General features: G+C 41.6%; 1 protein-coding gene across 2 annotated transcripts in view; it reads left to right on the top strand.

The window, feature by feature from the left end:
• LOC110989440 (antigen WC1.1-like) overlaps window positions 1-20,052 on the top strand; it is a 64,935-nt gene that overhangs the window by 11,302 nt on the left and 33,581 nt on the right. Inside the window, exons 7-12 of one of the 2 annotated variants that reach the window (XM_022253818.2) lie at window positions 2,724-2,859; window positions 3,205-3,342; window positions 5,743-5,784; window positions 10,156-10,307; window positions 16,066-16,218; window positions 19,330-19,518. In XM_022253818.2, the coding sequence (XP_022109510.2) occupies window positions 2,724-2,859; window positions 3,205-3,342; window positions 5,743-5,784; window positions 10,156-10,307; window positions 16,066-16,218; window positions 19,330-19,518 (810 nt within the window). The remainder of the gene's footprint in view (window positions 1-2,723; window positions 2,860-3,204; window positions 3,343-5,742; window positions 5,785-10,155; window positions 10,308-16,065; window positions 16,219-19,329; window positions 19,519-20,052) is intronic. The other variant, XM_022253819.2, reaches the window with a different exon arrangement.

Here is a 20,052-nt window from a genome sequence, read left to right as displayed (position 1 = left end):
CCTGCAATTTCAGCAAAAAGTGTGCATTTTTAGGTCATGGATGCCTTTCAGTCTTGTTCATGCCGGGGTTTCATTTTCACACCAACCGGTTCATGTACCGTACATGTACATGTGTACCTGTGTTACATTCAGCTTCATTTTCTTGCAAGCCAATTGCAGGTTTTAGTCATTCTATGTGCATTTTGTTATTTGTGTTTTTAAATGTAGCATTCAAGTGCCTCCATATTCACCAGTAAGTTAAATTTGTCCAACATTAACAGATTGGCTGAAATCAAGTTTAACCCTAACCCTCCTCAATCCTTCACCTGTTGGAGGACTGAGGAAGGTTAGGGTTAAGATTCATTGAAGCGCCAAGGATTTTTAAATCTTGTGGTACATATATTTCAGTTTTTATTTAAAGTCACTCTACTTCAAACTTGACGTGTTCATTTAAAATGCAACAATCGCTTTGAGTACATGTAGGTACCTGTACATGTACGCGTATGTGGTTTGCACGTCTTTTATCATAAATGCTCTTTAACTCTCTAGAGGGATAGGATTAATGATGTACATGAACTTACTGCTGCAAGCACTGCTTTACTTATAAAAATCCTTTATATCCTGGCCAGTGTTGTACATGTACATGTACCGGTAGCTAAGCCAGTCGGCACCATTCAGGATGTTCAGGGATCTCCTCCACAGCGTTCTACCGTCCAGCACTAAGCTTGATGAAACAGCCCACCGACCAGCACAAAAATCCTTGAAAATCCCAGAAAAAAAAAACATTAGTCACTACGAAAATTTTTACCCGGAAGAAATTTAAAAAAATTGAACTCTTTTATAATCAATTTGAAAACTCAACTGAAAAAGTGATCTAGAGTTCCCTTAAGCAGGCCCCTAGACCCCCCCCTCGGCCGTGACCCGCGAGACTCCTGTGGCTTCGCTTCCTGTCTTCGCCCTTACTAAATTGTCCTGCACTAAAATGCGGCTGGATGTAACACTGTTTTCTGTAAACAGTTTAATTCAGTTGAAATTGATGCAGGATTTGTTTTGTGACACGCGTCTTCTTTACATGCGGTTATTTCTTATCAATCTGTTGTTACAATTCCAAACGGGAAGTTGAAACAAAAATCATGAAAATGGAAATGTACCAGTACATGTGAGGAAAATCAGGACTGTCGTTTTACTTGTAACATGAAAGCAAGTTTGGTTTTTTATTTCCCTGTGCATTATATTGTTTATGTTTTCCGCTTTCCTTTCCTGCAAAGTACATGTACAGGTACACTCTGATCTGAAAGCATTTTGCCAAAAGTAACCACATACTTGAATCAAAACGAGGTTCATCCGTCCCTTATTATTCACACGCTTGTATCAAGTTTTGCCTTCCTTCAAAATGACTGTGATTATATCTAAAGTGTAAGAAATTAGAGTCCAAATGCACGATACATGTATGCCAGTGCCATGTAGACCAATGTGAATGGAGGAAGATGGAGATCGTTTGCTGGTTGCTTAAATTGAATTCTTCAGCAATCTCTTTCCCAGGCTTCCGACACATTTGAATAAAATGACAGGACTAAATCAGGCATGCAGTGTCTCCTTTGATCAGCATATTTCCTCATGTTTCGCTTCACACTCACTCAATTGAAAAATTGAAACACACAAACACTTCTTGTATTAAAGATTGGAATTTCCTCGTTTTTTTTCTCAACGTCCATGTAGCATGTCTGACTATTCAAATCAACTTATTTAATATATGACTGACTCAAAAACATACAGTGACAGAATCCAATGGTGTTCTTTGCTGTTTGGATAGAGACCGGAAGATTCAATTAAACAAGAATTTGAATCTAGGCCTCACATTTTCGTGATTTCGTCTGTTACTTTTTTTGCTGAAATTGCCTGGGAAAATACCGGCAGTTGAAAAAATGTGCCCTTTTTGCTTTCAGTGGACCTCCTTGTAAAAAAAAAAAAGTTTGCACCCCCGTGGTACATGTATATGTACCTCCTTAGAAACTTCTCCTCACATGTCACGCTGCTGATGACAACCAGTAGAAAAAAAACTAAGTTCTGGTTTTCACAAGAGTTGTGTAATAGGGCTGAGTCACTTCGAATAATTCACTATTCAAATATTTGACCTTAAATTTGATCAAATGCATGTATTTCGTCGTACCGACCGGCTGATTGTTGACCGTATGCAAAATCAGTCACAAGAATGTATACAGTTGTACATTATAATCAATATAATACCGGGTAGCTTCATACATGTACATATACAACTGGGAGTATCTTCAGCCACGATTTAGCAAGATTTAAGAGATGAACAATACTTCTTGCCCTGTTGAAAAATTCTATTCCTTTTAAATTGTTTAATAAATAATTTACTTTTTGAATTTCAAGATTTCTGTCGCTTTTCATTTGAGTCTGCTTGAAACAAGCCTCCATAGCCCAAGTTTTCTCATTTAAAACAAAGCTGAGCAAGTTTACCTTATACTTCAGTACACGTACCGTAAAACAAAAAGAGCCACATGGACCGGAGTTCAGAAAATGTGTTCCCCGTCTTGGAACAAACTGCTTTGATTTAGAAAGATGAAAGAATTGCCTTCGCCATTTTTTTCTCCCAACCTGGAGGAGAGACTTTTTTGCTTACTCGGCTTTCAGTTATCAGACATGGGTGTGCCATAAACCATAAATCATAAACCACGGAATGTTTTTTTAGAAAGGGTGCACTTGTTTGTTTGCCGCAGGTGTACATTGATGGGGAGTGGGGCACGGTGTGTGATGATGAATGGGACATCAATGACGCCCTAGTGGTTTGCCGGGAGCTGGGATATGGCTCTGCCACAGCCGCTGTGTCTGCACCTGGCTATGGACGGGGCACAGGTTAGTAATATACCCTTTCATAGTGTAGGGGAGGTTTCAAAGGAATGTTATACGCTTACTGCTACCGGTAACACTGTGTTCTGTATAGGGATCCGGATCGGGATCGCAATCAGTGATCCGGATCCCTGTGGAACCAAGAGGCCCACAGTTTACTTCTGTCGTGAAATCGGTCAAGATGAGAACAGGGGTGTGCATCCCTTTCAAAAGTGACCAAACCATTGAAGCTTTGGACCCTCCATGAAAGGTTACGTAGTGAAGTACGGCAGATAATAGTGGGCAGTATTTGCACCTCAAAAACAATTTCGGCCCACCCAAAAGTTTGGTTCCTGATCCACCTTTGAACAGGTCCTGTTGTACTGAACCACGTCCGCTGCGATGGCAGTGAAGCTGAACTGGTCCATTGCCCGCAAAGCCAATGGCGGGACAACCAGTGCAGACACACGGAAGACGCTGGTGTACGCTGTGAAGGAGCGTCAGGCACCGGTAAGTGCAACCTGTAGAAAAAATCCGGTTTTGAATTGAATCCGGCATGTCTACATGGTACATGTATTCCTTGAGAAACAGTGAAAGTTCTGACCGGTTCCCTGCCATGTTGTGACATTCATACAAATTTGTAGCTGTACAGTTCAGTGAAGTATTACAAGTTACTGATGGCGCTCGACCCAAAAAACCAAATCTATTTAAAGCACATCCGTGTAGGGTTTGTACCAAATGTGTAATTAGCACATGTACCTCGGGTTCAGAATTGGAATCTTTTGCATTTGCCCCTAAACCTTTTCATGAAAGGGTTTTTTTCTAATGAAATGTAGACACCCGTGTAAAATGTACTGCATGTATATAAACCCACTTTAGAAAAGGGTGAACAATTATCCCTCAAACCCCTCCCCCCCGATAGAAAGAGGTAAACTCCCAAATATGCACAGAATACAAAAGCTGGTCACCACTGCCCAGCTGCCTCTGAAGTATTGAACGTGATCAGTGGATCAAGAAAGACGGTGCAGTTGGAAACAGCTGTGCCGCGGTTGTAGTTTAAAACGGCAGGAGGCCATTCAGTGTTTGTACGGCAGGTATGTGTGCATGTATATATCAGCGGTAACCTCACCATGAACTTGCCGTGAACTCGCCGGCTTCCTGTCCTGGGCTGTTTGTAAATAAAGTAGAGCAAGTGGAGCTATATGTAGCAACAGGGCGTAGGTGGCGCAAGGCTTCAATCTAAATATTGATGCCGTGGTCGTTCTCATGGCCGATTGAACTTTATCAATAAAAGCAGTCAAGTGATGGGAACACAGAGAAAATTATTCCCGCGGCATGTACAGTTAACGTATTTAGAACAGCTTTAACCCTACTAATAGTCCTCAATCCTCCAATTTGAATGGGATGTTACATAAATAGGGGAATAGATTTAATGTTCTTTCCCACATACAGTATAAGGGTACATGTATGATGTAGTAGGCATATCTACGGTATTCGGGCCCAACAGAAGTATTTGATTAAAGAGACCAATGAAACGAGAAAAAAAAATCATAATTCTCTATTTTTGCTATCGTATGTTTGCCCAAATTTACAATGCACATGTAAGTTAAGACGTTTCTTAACATTTGAAAAAGTTTCAGCTTTTTGAGTAAACTAAGTTTCGTGAAGCATTTTAACAGATTTTTTCCAAAAGTTTCCAAATTCATGCAGGGTTGGGGGAGTCAGGGACTCAGTCATTTGTTTCTATATCGAGTTCTTATTGACCTGAAGTGATGTCCGGTGCGAGTTTGTTCACCAGAATTTCCGTAATATTTGACAAATTTTCTGTATACTGTAATTCCAAATTTTAAAATCAATGTGATAAAGTGTGAAGTTTTTATTGTGCTCGCCCATGTATACACGAACATGGACATACTCACCTTCATTATACATACATGTAGTAAAGATAGATGTAAATGACGGTTGACTGAATAGTAAATGCTGAACTTAAAATGTCTTAAAGCTAAACTTACATGTACAGTGTATACAGGCTCAGGTGTGCAACTTATAGGTACCCTGTAGCACCAATGACTGCCACGGTGCATGTAAAAGGACACATCTAAGCAATCACGCTGATCATTTTTATTCAGGCCCGCCCCCCGCCCCTTTCCAGTGACAAGTTCCACTCAGCAACAAAAACAACTTCTGAAAAACAATCAGCATTTGATGACCACCCCCTCCCCCAGAAATCTCGTCTTCATTTCAAGTTGTAAACACTTCAAGCAAATTGGATTCAAAGGGTCGGAAGAAAGTGGCTGGGAAATGCCTGAGATTGCACCGCTGGCCATCTACTTGTAGAAGCCCAACTTATCCAGAGGTCCCATGTTGCCACCTGTGCAATCTTCATGCACAAATCCTTCCCCCCCCAGAGTTGCTGAACTTAAGGTTACATTGTAGAGCGCTGTGAGAAATAAACTTGTACTGAATGCCCGGGGTGTGAGAATTCAGCTTGTTAGCCGATTTCAGGTTTTTTTTGTTCAGATGTTGACCCTGAATTTCAGCTTTTTTGTACACCTGGTCTGTCCTAGTGTGGAAACTTTTGACATCTCAGTTTTTTGCTACATGTAGCTGTTGTTAGCTTTGATTTTTAAGTGGCCACTCACACCCCTGTAGTGTACTGATGGGGCCTACACTGTCCATGTACATGTACCAGCACTCCTTGTTAGCAGTTCAGGTGCAGCAGTAGGCATAGATGTAGATGTACATGCATACATGTAAAAACTTGATAAAGTTGTTCTGCATTTCTCCCGCCCCTCCCCCTTCTGTCTGCCTCACCCCACCCAACTCCTTCCTGTTTCTTGCATGCTGTGGTGCCTGCTGAATTCCTCCCGTTACCATGGTGACTGTATCCTCCCCGGTAACATCCTGCAGCCACTAATTGGGGCAGCCTGGTATCCACCCTCACCCATCCCGGTAAGTGCTTGTAAGGCGGCATCTCCAAACTTAGCAAATGCTGGGGCAAAGGTCCCCCGAGAATGTACAGTACTCCCTGTTTCAAATGTGGAGCTGTAGCCTATAGCTGAGTCCTTTTGCATAAGTAGGTACGTGTACGTGTACATGTATGTGTACTGGCTGAGGACACCATACATGGTCGCATTTGAATACTTTACCTTTACTGGTACATGAAGGCAGAAAAGCAAACAGATTTAGCGTCTGAGTCTTCAGGCTTTAGAAAATGGTTTGGACTCTGAGTAGTCAGGGGAAAAAATGTGTTTTTTCTATTTTTTCTGGAAGTAGAGCGCTTCTTAGGCATGCCTGACGCTGCCCGCCAGTGGTATTCTTTTTTACGTTGTTCTGTACATTCGCTACTTGGGCTTCATTTCTGCTGCACACCTTAATACAACTCTACCTGTTTTGCTTGGGGGGTTTGTAAAGGACTCGGCCGCAGCTTTGCATGTAAATTAGACAGTGTGCATTCCCCCCAGGGAATAACCTTGTTAGTGCATGGACTGACTTCAAAATGCCATTTGGGAACACGTTGGAAATATCGAGTGCCGCTAGTAGGACGAATAGTGATTTTTACTCACAGACGTCTCTTGTGGTAAACATTGTGTTTTTTGTTTTTTTTTTGGCCGGGTTCATACTGCAACATAAGCAACAGGGAATTTGTGGGCAGTGATGAAGCAAAGTGAGGATTAGAGGAGGTTTTCATCTCCGAACCCCTCCGTCAAAACATTCTCTTGATAGGGATTAGAGAACGAATCCTATGGAATGCCTGCATGAGTCCTTTTGTACTGATATGTTGATGGATGAAAGTAAAGTGCAGGTATTGAGGTAAGAAAAAGTGGAAGCGCATGTACAACGTAGACGGCCGGCTTTTTTGTCTGAGAAACTACAAGGCTAGGACAGCACTCCTGCTGCAGCTGTCCGTGGAAAGTTCTTGCTCCTCTACGCCATGCACCTGTTTCCAAAACTTAAGTGGGAGTAGTGGGCTCCAGTTAGCACAATGAGGACTTCTTTGCAGGCATGTTTGGGTCACCAATTTTGGTTTGTCTAAAGAGGGTAGTTATTTCTTGTTTAGAAATGATGTTTCCTTTTCAGTTTTCCTGGTATCTTTGCTTCATTTTTCTGCACTTACTGAGCATCGCCAGAGGTTAACCCTAACAGTCCTCAATCCTCCAACAGGTGAAGGATTGAGGAGTGTTAGGGTTAAGAAACAATTGAAAAAAAAATGAAATACCCCAAAAGTTCACAAAATGAAGTTTGTCTGATTTGGGTCTACATGTACATGTATGGCGTTTGTGTGACAAGTGAGTTTCTTCAGTAATACTCCCTGAAACAAACCCAGAACTGAACTGATGGAGAGCATTTGGGAAACTCCTTGGTGCAGATGCATGGTGCACTCCTTGGTGCAGATGCATGGTATACATGTATGTACAGTAAAGATTGCCCTCATCTGTATAAAAACTGCCCATACATGTACCACAGGACAATTGATGTTTAATTTTTCCAGTCAGGAAATATGGTAACAGTGTGAAAGTACATGTACATGTATGTACCTTCGATTTATGTAGCAATGACTTTTTTTCACTGTCGGGCACAAAAACTGTCAAGTATTAGGACCAGTTTTTACAGACAGGAAGCATGTGTCCCAACTATTGTAATCTGCGTAACTTCATATTAAGCCATAGTGCGCCTGAAATGGAAAAAAAAAATTACAGTGTAACTCTTGCATAAGTTTAATATTATTGTGTCAAAATAATAAAACCCATTAAGTTCATGTGCATGTACATGTAATGCATGCACCAGTGGGTACATCTACATGTAAGTGTCATTCACTGTACATGTACAAGTAAAAAAAATTCCAATTCCCAACGGTTCAACAATTCTGAAATACAGATTAAAATGTGCTAATAAACAGTTCTCTTTAAAATCCAGAAAAGCAATGTACTAGTACAACCCAATATGACCATGCAAAAATACTTCATTGAGTCAGATGAAAGGTTTGAAAATGAAATTTCTCTATTGTGCCGAATTTGAAATGTGCTGAAAATCAGCTGGGTCAGATGTTTGCAAACACTGTACACTCATCTTGTCTGTAACTTCCCATGAAGCCCCGTGGTAACTTCAAAGCTTCAGTCAATAGAGGCTTTGCATGGTAGGTATCTTGTAGGGCAGTTCTCTTGTTCCTCAGGGAAACCTTGTTTGTGTTATCGGTACCTTGCAAAACAAAAGTGTTGACCTGCAAGATGGCAGCCTTGCAAACCCTGTATTTCAGAATCTAGTGTATTCTCCACTGATGAAGCCCTTTATGGTGCAAAGTCCAGTGGAAGGTGCTATTAAGCCATAATGTTGGAACTCTTTTTGGAACTGATGCCCTGTACGTGTACTGGCAGACTATCCAGGTCTTGCTCATCAGCCTTGCTAAATGCTAAATCCATCCCTTCCTGAACAACCATTTCCCCCAGGCTATCAACTTAGATCCGTTAAAAACGCTAAGCACCCCTGCTTAGGACTTTCTATGCACCATGCTTCAGCCTTGCCAGCATGTGGGGTTTATCGTCTATTGATCCACGATCAGCGTCTTTTCCATGCTAATCCTTTGGGAAGGTTAAAAAGCCAACAACCTCAAGTGCCCTCTGCGAGGAGGCAGTGAGCCTTGTTCAATTGTTGCCTTTGTTGCAAACTTAATGTTCACAGCATTAAATACCCAGCGCTGGTTGCACTGGCCGAAAGGGTTGCGACAAATACCGGTGGCAACCATTGTTACCCAACACCTCAGTTGACAAAAGGGTCACTTTGGGTTTTTTTTTTTCAACCTGTGGAATCTGAAGAGCTCTTGGAAAAGCAGCCGTACAAGTAAGATAATTGGAGGATTAAAAGTATTGGGCTGGTTTTCATCTGTTCATTGTATTTGGGGGACAGGTTGATTGGCATGTGTGCATACCAGGTTGTACATACATGTATGTACGCATATCGGATTGGATTTATTCAATTTTAGGCCTACATGTACCTCACAATGAGGTACGTGTAATATCAGGGATAGCCCATGAAAGGTTTGAAATTTAACGTATTCCCAACGGGGTCCCTATTGAGTTACCGGTAGGAAGAAGGTCCAGTTTTAGAGGCAGGAGGAAACCGGAGTACTCGGAGAAAACCTTCGAGAGCGAGTATGGACTGGAAACCAAATGCACTTAAAGCCTGGGCCAAGCCGGGACTCGAACCTGGGCCTCATTGGTTACAAAGCGAGGAAAGAACCGCTAGGCTAACCTGCTCCCCGATTTATGTATTACAGTATATATTATACATATACACTGTACATGTACATTACATACAGTATACATGTACATGTAACGCTTAAGTCTCATACATGTACATGTAGAGTCTGGATTGAAATGACTACTCATTGCACACACAACTTCCACCTGTTGTTCTTGAAAGTAACACTTTCCGTGACTTTTTTTTTTCTTTTGTCCTTCAAAACAATCAGCAACCCTTTTAATTATATATAACGGGTTTGCCCTTACCCAACGTATATTAATAAACACTGTATGCTCAGTGCTTGTCCGAGAGCTTGCAAAAAAAACCTCACAAGCTTACTCGGGTGGGACTCGAACCCACGACCTTCTGCTTACTAGTGCAGATGTCTTAACCACTCGACCACCGAGCTTGCCGGGGTCGGCTGGCCGGTCCGAGTCAAATGAAGCAGCGGGTACCGCGAACTAAAAAAACAAAAACAAAAAAAACAGCAACCCTTTTCTTACTCTCCTACCCCTTCATGGATTTAAGTGTAATACCGGTAGATTAAGCATTTTAATCGTTCATGGAAACACCTTACTGTGATGATTTGTGAAAATTGTGAAATTTTGTGAAAATTTCCATTCTGACTAGTGTAATTGGACATGCGCGTTCCAGTACGTATGCAGGAATACAATGTAAATCCTATCTGCTCGTAACCCTGCAAACCTCAACTCTAGGTTTTCCAGTACCGTATTTTGATTGGTTAAGGACCGCAGCAATGCATCGTACGTGTAGATTTCAATGCAAGGCATGTGTCATTTGATTACAAGGTACGGTACAGTGTTAAGATTTCTTTACCTGTATAAACAAATGTAAGTTGGATATCTGTCAATGGCCAAACACATTTTCTCCTGACGTGAGGGTTGTTGCACTGCACGGTCGTATAAATGGGCCCGTGCGTGACCATTTCTCTAGATTTCTTGATCCCCATATTGTAACTTTACACGATACGCTTGTACGTAATTCTCTAGTTGAAAGCTTCTTTTTGTTGGAGTCTGATGCCCCGTCAGAGTGAGCGTATTTCATACCAATCTTGCACTGCAGGAGCCACCGGCCGTTGTGTGGACTCCTGTGGCTTAGGCTACTACTTGCCCGCCAGCAGCAACTATGACTGTGCCACGTGCTCCTCAGAGTGCCTCAGCTGCGCGATTGCCGCTGACCAGTGCACCAGCTGCAAACCCTCCAAGTTCCTCAAGGTATGTAATGTGTCGAGAAACCAGCCAATTTTCCCGTACATGTAGATCGGGGACATACCGGCGGGGGGGAGGGGACAGCCTCGTTTAAAGAGTTTGGTACCCAGCACCCAGGTACAATGAAAGCTGCCGTGCTGAAGTTGGACAGTCCACTGTGCAGCTTTGCTCCATCCCGATTTCTCACCAGGTTTCTCCTGAACGTGAGTGTGCATGTACATGTACCTAGGCATCGTGGATGTGTACAAAGTGGCAGCCTGGCAAACTCCCATGCAGTACATGTACACGTATGTATCTACGTAACGCATAGGGCTTCATTTCAAAGTGAGACATACACCATTCAAAAATTGAGCAATGTTTCCGCAGTTGTTGAATGTGAATTTACAAATAAAAAGAGAGTACCAGGTGTCTACAAATTAGACCCGCTCTTCAAAAAAGGGTATTAAGTCGCGCGTTGCCTAAACACTCAATGGCCTGTCCTATTTGGAGAGGGCAAAATTTCTTCATAAAATGTAGTTTTTGTGTTTTCTCCTTTAATAGCTTCTCTAATATTTATATTTTCCGAATTTGTGGGTACAGACATGGACACTGACGAATAAAGATAAAAGATTGATGATGTGTTTTTTCCTTGAATAGCTTCTCTAATATTTATATTTTCCGAATTTGTGGGTACAAACATGGACACTGACGAATAAAGATAAAAGATTGATGATGTGTTTTTTCCTTGAATAGCTTCTCTAATATTTATATTTTCCGAATTTGTGGGTACAAACATGGACACTGATGAATTAAGATAAAAAATTGATCATTCAGTAGGAAATCCTACGTGGCCTTGTGATTCCAAGCGCTACACTTTATGGGCTTTTTCTCGAAAAGTGCTTTTATTGATTCCAATAGTGTGAATGTCTAAATATCTCCAGAACGCAGCACACTACAGAAGTCATTCATATATCAAATTGCAGCTTTTGATGTACAGAATTCAGCCATATCCAAAAACTCACAACCTGAGTCTGGCGACTTTTTCCCGTCATGTGTCCTACATTGACTACATGTGCACAAGTAGAATTCGCAGATTATAAATCTGTTTGTTTCTGCCTTGGGAGAAAATTGAGTTTTCAAAATAAACATAGAGCCCATTGCTTATTGTACAGAGTGCATTTGTACTTGTCTAATTAACCTAAAAACGTTAATGGTTTAAAGTTTGAATTGATTTCCTTTTGTATGACAATCGGAATTCAGCGGACTAAGACCAAAGATTGAAGTACAGAAGTCACAGACGTCCAGTGAAAACTTTCCATTCCGTGTTCTCGTACACGTACCGGTACATGCACAATGTACGGACACAAAGATTCACCAAGTTGGGACTGTCTCTTGATTTTTCCAATGACATCAGTTTGGTACATGAGCCACAGGGGGAATTGAACTTTGTAACTGTTGGAAGTGACTCAAGAATGGGGAATGACTGCTTGCCAAGTGGGCTTTCAGCGGCTTGCAGTTTCATCAGAACAAAGAAATGTATACATGCACCTGAACCTCATGTACGGTATAGCATGTCTTGTTTTCTACTCGGTTTCAGTACCGGTAGATGGTCACATTGTTGAAGTTACCATGGTTACCAGCAGAATTTTTTGGCATCCACATTCCATATCTTTGATACATGTAGCTTGATCCCAGAACATGGCGAATACATTGTACAAACACACCCCTCTAGATCAGATTTTTGCACTGGGACGTAACAACAATATGTGAGTAGGAAAGATTATTGAACAGTAATCACAGGTGCAGTGTAGCGATTCGGTTCCAGTGCTCTACTACGGTACCCCCGGTACTTAGTTTCGTGAAGTTCATACATGTACATGTATTTGTTCATGTTGGTTTTTTTTGTTTTTTTTAAATTTTTCTTGAAATGTAGTTGACGTATAACACTTCCAAACTTAGGTATGGTACACCAGAGCTTTGATTTGTTTTGCTGATACAATGTACACAAACTTGTCCATGCATGTATGCACCATACTGTCCATGCATGCCTGTATTTACCATGTTTACCGATAGGATTTGATTAGGTGATGATTGTTCAGTTTTCCAATGTTACTTGCCTTCATTAACCCTAACAGTCCCGAATCCTCCAATTTCAATATAATTTTGCACATAGCATAGGGAGTTAGGGTCAAAGCCGCTGCGGGCTCTGCTGTGTTTTTTTCACAAAGTGCACATATTAAAATGGGATTTTCTAATCCTCCCCAAATCCGATTCTTTGGCTGAGATGCCGTGTTGGTGGTGCAACCTGCATCAGCACACCTCAGCCCTCTTGTGCATCCCATTCATGCATAATAGGCCTACTGCACTGTATGTCTACATGCACTGGTACATGTACATCATGCCCACAGGACCGAGCAAACGGAAAAATAAAGCCACTGCTGACGCACCCACGTATAGTCTACTTGAGACGGCAAAGTTTATTGACCTGTGTTTGGCATTCAAGAGCTGCAGACCAGCTTTTAGTGTCTGGATCACATTTTGGCCCCTCGCCAAGCTTAGTTAATTCAAGGTGGTATAGGCGGCTAGGACCGCATCTTTTGGCAATGTTCCAAGTTGATGGATTTATTTCAAGGGAAATTGGCGGTGGATCACTTTCATCTAACTGATAAACTCATCACTGCAATCTCAGTGCAAATAAAAGATTACTCGGAAAATGAAACAAAATACTGGTAGCATACCGTCTGTTGTTGCTCTCGGAATGGGCAGCATATGAACCATCTTACCTGTACTGAAATTTATCATAAACTGTGAAAACAAAAGGAGAGCGGAAAATATCCTTAAAAAAAATCACCCACTCATTAAAAAAAATAATGTACGTGCACATACTGCCTTATTATTTATCTGTGACGATTAACAAAATGGATGAAGGCTTTGAATATTGGAGTCACACGAGTTTTGTGGGTATTCTGTGTCATAACATGCAGCTGCATATCATATGGAATGGTACATGTATGTACGTGTACATGTGGCCAGTGCATGCAGACGTCTGCACTCAGAGATGTACCGGGTACATGTATGCATGACTAATGTATCAGCAGATGCCATTAAGAAATCCCGCCGTCTCGTCGGTCCCAAATTAAAACGCAGTGAACAAAAAACAGCAGGGTCTGTGGAAACACCAAAAATAGTGGTTGGATTTTCTGGGAAAAGTGACGGTCAGATCCCACTTGTGTTTGTCTGAATGGACATTGCCGTTACAAGCCGGGATTCTCAATCAATATTTCATGTGACAGCTGTATGATCACAGAATTTTGTGGTGTTCTATGAAAAAGATGTACGTTTAGTGTAAAGTCTATTGGCTGACGATGTTTATTTATGAGTGGAAAGTTGGCATACATGTATATTGTTTTGACTGTCGTCAGAATACTTACTACAGCACGTGTATGGTTGAGATATTTTTATGTATAGTCGGGAGGAAAGCTGACGCTGTTTTGTCAACATGATGCAATGTGTGAGAGACATGGCAGTCCTCACCAGTGCTTGATATTGTAGAGGATGACAGGTTTATGTTAAAATGTGCACACACCATGTGCAAGACATTAACATTTGACTAAATGTAAATTGAGGGCTTCATAGAGGCTCTGTAAAACTAGACCCAATTTCATGGTTCTGCTGTTAACCAGAGCAGAGGAATGCATGTATTTGGCATTAACTGCTGGCACATGTTGCATGTTAGCCAGGAAATTCATCAGGTTGAGTGTGCTCAAACCTTCCACTAAGGATTTTGCACTCGTCGGCACAGAATTTTTGTCAAGTGCTCTAAGCATACTACTAACTGCATGAAGTATTTTTACAGTACATGTACCGGTACATGTACAGAGGACGAATGTTTGGAGGCACTGTTGAAATTTTAAAAAGAGTGATGTGCTTAAACTTTTATAGCAGTTGCATAATTCTTTGAAGGTCACATGTATACATGTATGTAAGCTTGAATCTGTTGGCAGCATGCTGTGTTGATGATGGGGGACAGTATGTGCCATGTATGTATGTAATGTACGCTTGCAGTGAATGCTTGCCAGTTCTGTGGGGGGGGGGCTGATACAGAAGTCTTGCGGCCTACTTGGCATGCAGCCAGACTCTCTGGGATCCTATTTACCCCTACCAATCCCCAGGCTAGACTGTCTGGTGGCTGCGAACTTGTGTGGGGATAATGCGGTCTGTAAATTTGATACGCACGGGTGTTTTGCTTGCTGGGGCTTGTTGTCTGGTGCACGTTGGTTTGAGGCTGGTTGTGTTACCGGATGGCTATGAACTATTCAACTCTCTTCAAGTACAGTGGCATCTATAGCCCGTGCACTGTACAACAACATGGTGACCTGTCGTTATCTTTTAGAGGGGGCAAGGAGTTACAGGATTTTCCTGTTGGTCACAAATGTTCACGTTGGAGACTCCAGCCCCAAAAGTCTCAAATCCTCCCATCTCAATATGCTAATTCAACTCTGATCTACATTGTAGATGAAGGATGGGAAGGATGCGTCACTGTTCCATGTATCAGTCAATACTCCCCTCATTTCATCAGACAGATGGAATTACCGTCATTCCATGCCATTCACTTCAGGAAATAAGAACACTCCCAAGTATTATTATCCAATGGGCTCATCTTTTGTTGAACCTGCCGTGTGTAACTGCAGCGGATCTGTTCCTGTAGTTGCATTGGTGCATAGTTTCATTTCCTTCTCATCAACCCTCTGTTAATTTCGGGGAACTCTGTAAAGCTTAGCGTCAGTTTTGCTTTGAAGAGAAATCCAGAGTTGTAGTTTCTTGGTATTGGTAACTTTCTGTAGGTTTAGTGAATGCCTTGGCAGCAGTGTACGTTGACCTTCCACTAAAGGAGTTACCGCACACTGTAAGGAAATCTATTCAGTAACCACACCTTTTGTAGCTTACATGTAGGTTCTAAAGTACCATTTACCGACCAGTACCTGTGCTGTGCATGTACATGTACACGTATATTGTACATGCACCGTACGCTTGTACAATACACATTGTGTTGTACTGAACTCTGAAATTGGAATCAGTTAGGCTTTAAACTTGAATGGGAAAAACCTTTTGCATAAAGAGCGGTCTACATAGATACTAGAACTACATGTACAAATGTACATGCACTGGTCATGCCGGTAGGAGTGAACATGTACATGTACATGTAAGCCTGAAAGTCAGGCTTACATGTACATGTACATGTACATGTACATGTACATGTAAGCCTGACTTTCAGACTGTTTTTCTACATGCATCCCCACTCCTTCCCCCCTTAATTAGTTGAGCCTGGATGCGCCGTACATTTGCCATCAGCTAAGTTTGGTTGCAACCCTCAAAGGCATAGCTGTGTCCCAGATACATTTACATGCACATTATGCTCATGCCCTGAGATGGAATATGATAAACACATTACCGGTATATTCTGCCTTGATTAAGAACTTTAGAAAATTATTGCTCTGCCTTTAAATATTTATTCATTTATTTATTTATTTAGTAGCCACATCCAAACGCAGAAATACTACCAATTACAGGAATGGAAATAATTACACTCCAATAAAAAAAATTTGTGATTTAAATATGAAGATTTTCTACTTGTGCATTAGGGGCACTGCCTCTCCCGATAGTCATTAAACCCTGTTTTACCGTACAAATATACATGTAGCCTGATCTGCTAAATACAAAGTTTTTGGTAACAGGCATTCCTCACATTACTTTTTGGCTATTGTTTTTGATTGTATAATAACAGGGATCGGCCTGTGTCGACTCCTGCGGGCCCGGTGACTACGGCAACACTGCCACCAACCGCTGTGAACTGTGCGATGTGTCTGCGTGCAGGACGTGCCAGGACGGCACAAGGAACAACATCTGTGAAACTTGCCACAGTGGAAAAGTGCTCAAGGTACGATAATGTACAGTGTACACGCCCACATATGCACATGGACATTAGGCAAAGTCAGGCAGGGATGCTGCGTGATGTTGTTCCATGAGGCACTACACCTATACCAGTACTGGAAGGCCTGTGTTACCGATGACATCACACTTTGTTTACGCACGTATGCTATGCTTTCCAATGTGCAGAGTTTGGGATCTGTCGTCTCCACCTACATGTAGCCTCTATTTGAAAGCGTACTCTGTATGACGTCGTACATCAGGGCTTTTATGCTGATTTGGAATTGTGCCACCTGTTTGCGAGTTCACTCATGTGTCATTGCCGCACTGCAGTACACAAATGTTTGTGTTGTAAACTGAATAGCCCACGTAATTTTTGTCTCCATTTTGTGCCCAACCTCAAAATTGTGTTTGTATTTTAAATGGATGATAAAGCTGCAGTTGTTTGGTGTCTGGATGTCATTTCGTCCTCCCCTCCCCGTGGAAAAAAAATTGAACCATAAAAGCCAACTCAAAACAGAAACCCAAAGCATCTCAGATCATAAACCTCATACCATATATCCTGCCAAATTCAGCAAAACATTCTGCAAATGAGCCTACTCTTTTTTAAGTTTACAAAAAATGTCCAGGAAGTCTTCAAAACTGGTTGGCGTGTTTTGGTCTATTTCGGGCAGAGTTGTGGGAGGCAGAATCCCTGCGGTTGTTCTGACACCGCAGTATCCGTGATACTGAGAGGCATATTCTATTCAGGTTGATTGCAGTGAACAAGTGCAATGTACATAAAGGCACTGGTGTGACTGCCCAACCCCAAATTTGTGGTCTGGCAATCAGTGGGCTTTCTGGAAGCCAACCTTTGTCTGGTAATAAAAATGCTGACCACAGATTTATTCTGTCAGATTGGTTTTGTGCAGTGTAACCATGCATGCAATAATCCTGGTACCTGCTCCGCTGGCTTTTTTGGCTGAAAGTTTCATAATGTGCCACGGGTACTAGGTGTACATGTACATATACCGTAGTGTTTACCAGCTAGGGCTGTGCCAAATCTCCGGATATTCGGTCGAGTATCGAATATTCAAATTTTATTTTCCGAATTTGAATATTCGAATGCAAAATTCAATAAAACAAAGGGAGAATTTTTTTTTGTTTTAAATGAGAAAAATTGCATTGTAGAGGCTTGTTTCAAGCAGACTGAAATGAGAGGTGTCAGAAATCTTACGACAATTCAAAAATTAATTCATTCATTACAAAATGTTAGAGGACAAGAAGTATTGCTCGTCTCTAAATCTTGCTACATCATGGCTGGAGATATTCCCAGACGTGAGAAGCTATGACAGTGATTAAAATGTACAGTTTTGTGCATTATTTCATACAGAACCAAGCACGTTCTGGGCGAATGTACAACTGACTCGGCATTTATGCTCATGTTCAACCTTCTAGCTCCTCCTCCCCAAGAAAAAAATATTGTTAGCAGTGTTGATAATGGGGAAAAATGAGGCCATGTTGGCATGCTCTGTTGTGACATTTTCATGCGAGATCAGCTTGATTGGCACCTGGCCAAAAACCGAACTGAGTCAGGTTGTGATCTTTGTCAGTTGGTGCGAGAAAGTGCATGATGACATGGCAGTCTGACCGCATTTAACGATGAGACCCGCCTACGTGCTGCTGGGCTTTCATTGAGAGTTGAACTTTTGAACCCCGCCGCCCCCTTGGCAAATCTGAGCAATTTGTCTGAGATATGTTTGGCATTTCATTCTTGGCAAAGGACACTGTACATGTACTGTACTTGTGGAGTGCAATTCCCGTATGTACCAGTACATGTGTACACATGTACGTACATATGTACATTGTACGTTTGCATCTGTAGTTGCTGAGTTTTAAAGAGGAACGATAAAGTTTTCTCCACAAAATGAAATGCACCCAGCTATTGAAGCAAACTTACAGACATAACTGAAATACCATAAACTTCATGGTTAGCATCGTGAAGCTTACATTGTACACATGTACATGTAAATAAAATGTTCACATAATTCGCAACCCATTGTCTGTTCTCCTTCTGCTGGTACATGTGCATGTGTTTCAGTTTACTTTCCTGTAACAACAAGTACAGTATGTTCATTGATAAGATGCATGTATTTTTTCCTCAAAATGGCCAGGTGAACGGTTTTCCCACTGGTGTATCGTTTGAAATACATTATGCTGACATTATGCAGCACCGGTGCTCGTGCAATTTATGCACACAGGATTTCGGCGACAGACGTCTCCCTTTAAGATAGCGGGATCACTCAGCGTTGTGAGCATAGCTGTGGTTAAGTTCAGATCACTGTGGTTAAGTCGTTTCCCAGGCATGCCAGGTGCTGTATGATGCATGATAATAAATGATAAAGGGCACTGCCTTATATAGACTGACTAATGGTGGTAAAGATAATCTGGTCAAGCTGGGGACTCCATTTAGATCCTGCCAACATGTATATGAAGAAAGGGGCTTTTGCTATAGTACATGTATGCAGATTTCTGCACTCCATGTTGAGGAGTATGTAGGGTGAAGAAGTCATGGCCTAACTAGTGAAGCTACTATACAACCCATGTACAGTGTACATGTACCTGCACCATTTGTAAATTTGAACATAATGCACCTCTACATGTGTATACAATGTATACATACATGTACATATGTTTTCAGACCCCAAAAGGGGGAGAAAATTTTCACACTTTCGTCTCCTCTGTGAAAAAAGAAAGTTGCAACTTCTTTCAACAGTTGGAAAATTTTTCACGCCTTGTTTCACGAGTGGAAAAAATGTCCAGGTGGGGTTTTTTTTTTTTTTTTTGGAAGTGGGAAATTTTTGTGCTGAAGGTTTTTTTTGATTACTTATAATTTAGGTTTTCTATCACTATGCTCTAAATATCGCTCAAAAAGATTTCCTACTTTCATTATGTTCTTGAGAGAAAAAAAATTGCTTTAATCTTTTCATACACTTACTTTTCCAGTGATTTTAAACTTTGCTGACGGTTCTATTCTGTAAACTGATTACTGGTTGGTGCCGTTAATTTCTATCCATTTAAGTTTGAGATGATGCATGTACCAGTATTTATTAATCAGTTATCAATATGTTTGTTTTGGCAGGGCACATCCTGTGTGCAAAGCTGTGGACCGGACATGTACAGCCAGGCAGGTGTCTGCCAGACAGAATGTGATCACGGTTACTATGGCAACCCAGCCTCCTACATTTGCCAGACCTGCTCGATGCAGTGCTTGACCTGTGGCTTCAATGAGGAATTCAGTATAGTATGCACGACCTGCAGAGCTCCCAAGGTAACTGACAAACCAATGAAAAGGATTGACCAAAGCCACAATTAAAACGGACCCACCAACTCGCTGACCGAATAGATCTACATGTACCTGTACTAGAGGACCCAACCTCAGTCTGACTTGCCGACCAACAAACAGACAGCCCCCAGGGCTATAACTCTTAAGCACCTTAATAGAGACTCTCACATTTTACACTTTTTTCACATTCTTATGCCCATTTGGAAGATCTTACCAGCAAGTAAATATAATGAAACAATGTTAATGCCTCTCTGGCATTTCTGCATGTATGCATGTCCTTTCCAAACCATCAAATACATAAATGTACAAATTTAGGAGAAGTGAACAGTGGTCTTGTCTTTCCTTGCCTTGGCAGCGATGTATTGGCCACGGTTCGTACGGGTGCTGCCCAAGTCAGTGTCTAGATTAGGCTTACAGAGCTACATGTTTGATCACAACCGATCTACGAGGGAATCCCATACTCAATCTGGCTCCACGTTGGCAACCCACCAACATACATTGTACACGTACCTCGCCCCA

This window comes from Acanthaster planci, linkage group LG05 (genome assembly GCF_054643075.1).
Source record: "Acanthaster planci isolate LZ-2023a linkage group LG05, COTS_SCS, whole genome shotgun sequence".
Lineage (NCBI taxonomy): Eukaryota > Metazoa > Echinodermata > Asteroidea > Valvatida > Acanthasteridae > Acanthaster > Acanthaster planci.
This window is presented reverse-complemented; position numbering and strand designations above follow the sequence as displayed.